Source organism: Haliaeetus leucocephalus, unplaced genomic scaffold (genome assembly GCF_000737465.1).
Source record: "Haliaeetus leucocephalus isolate CR32 unplaced genomic scaffold, Haliaeetus_leucocephalus-4.0 Scaffold656, whole genome shotgun sequence".
NCBI classification, from domain to species: Eukaryota; Metazoa; Chordata; class Aves; order Accipitriformes; family Accipitridae; genus Haliaeetus; species Haliaeetus leucocephalus.
The window spans coordinates 6,307,968-6,309,085 of NW_010973092.1; the positions used below are offsets into that span (position 1 = coordinate 6,307,968).

Consider the following 1,118-nt stretch of genomic DNA (forward strand, 5'->3'; position numbering starts at 1 on the left):
CCCCCCCCCCCCCCCCCCCAGTTCTGCTTACCAGAGAAAAACCTCTGCACCTCCTCAGTGGAGCAGGACCAGGGCAGCCCCCTGACTTTCACCACATATCCCTCGCTGCTCTCCGTGTTGAGCATCACATTGGGGGTGAGGCTCGGCTCCGTCTCCGTTTCCGTGGTAGCTGGAGAAGACCAAAACGGGCCCTTTGAGACGCCGCACAGCACGGCCGCCGCCCGCACCCCCTCAGAGCGCCCGGCGGCCCCCTTGGCCTGTGCCCGCCCGCCCCCGAGCCTCCTCTACCTCGGACCGCTGCCCGCCTCACACACACAGAGCCGCTCCCGCCCGGCGCACGCCTGGCCCGCCCCCCCCGGCCCGCGCCCAGCCCCCATCCCCGCACGCACACATGGTGGGGCTCCGCGGTGGTTCTAGGGCTCCGAGCCTGATCCGCTGTCCGGAGAGCGCCTAGTCCCAGTCAGGCGGCAGCGAGCGGGCGAGCCTGTGGCGAGAGCGCGCTAGGAAATGGCGGCGGGTACTCCCGCTTCCGCTGGGCCGGGCCTTCCGCCGCCGCCCCCCCCCCACACAGCGCCCCGGCCCCAGACACCGCCCTGGTGGGCCCGACGACTCGGCAGTCCCCGCCGACGCGCACAGCGATCCGTGGCCGGCAGGAGAGGAGCGGCGGGGGGGGCCGAGGGGGGGGCGGGCGGCCCGGCGCCGCGGCCTGGCTGAGAGTAAGGCGCGGGGGGCGCATGCGCAGCAACACCCGGAGGGCTCCTGCCCCGCCCCCGCAGGACCCACCTGCGCATGCTCTCTAGTACCACTGCGCTCCGCCGCCCCGGGACACACACCCGCTACGCAAACGCTCCCCGCGCCGCTCCCGCCAGGTTGCGCATGCGTCCTCGCTACTCTACGGTCTTCTACCACCACCCACCGCCCCCGGTAGTTTGTGCGCATGCGTCGCCTGCCTACCACCCCCACCCACCCCTCCCAAACAAAGCCACGGCGCGGACTCCCGCGCAGAGCGCGGGTCGGGCCTGCGCGCATGCGCCTCTCAGCGCCGCTCTCCAGACTGCGCATGCCCCGGAGGCCGCACGCTGCTTTTCCCCCCCGTCCTCCCCCCGGGGCCGCGGGTG

The 1,118-nt window shown here is 73.7% G+C and overlaps 1 protein-coding gene across 4 annotated transcripts in view; it reads right to left on the reverse strand.

Annotated features, from left to right (window-relative positions):
- HNRNPH1 (heterogeneous nuclear ribonucleoprotein H1 (H)) overlaps positions 1-640 on the reverse strand; it is an 8,688-nt gene extending 8,048 nt beyond the window's left edge. For all 4 annotated transcript variants that reach the window (XM_010578904.1, XM_010578906.1, XM_010578905.1 and 1 more), the window contains exons 1-2: positions 390-640; positions 32-169 (exon numbers count right to left, since the gene is read on the reverse strand). In XM_010578904.1, coding sequence (XP_010577206.1) covers positions 32-169; positions 390-393 — 142 coding nt within the window. In that variant the 5' untranslated portion in view covers positions 394-640. The remainder of the gene's footprint in view (positions 1-31; positions 170-389) is intronic.
- Between the last annotated feature and the right edge of the window lie 478 nt (positions 641-1,118).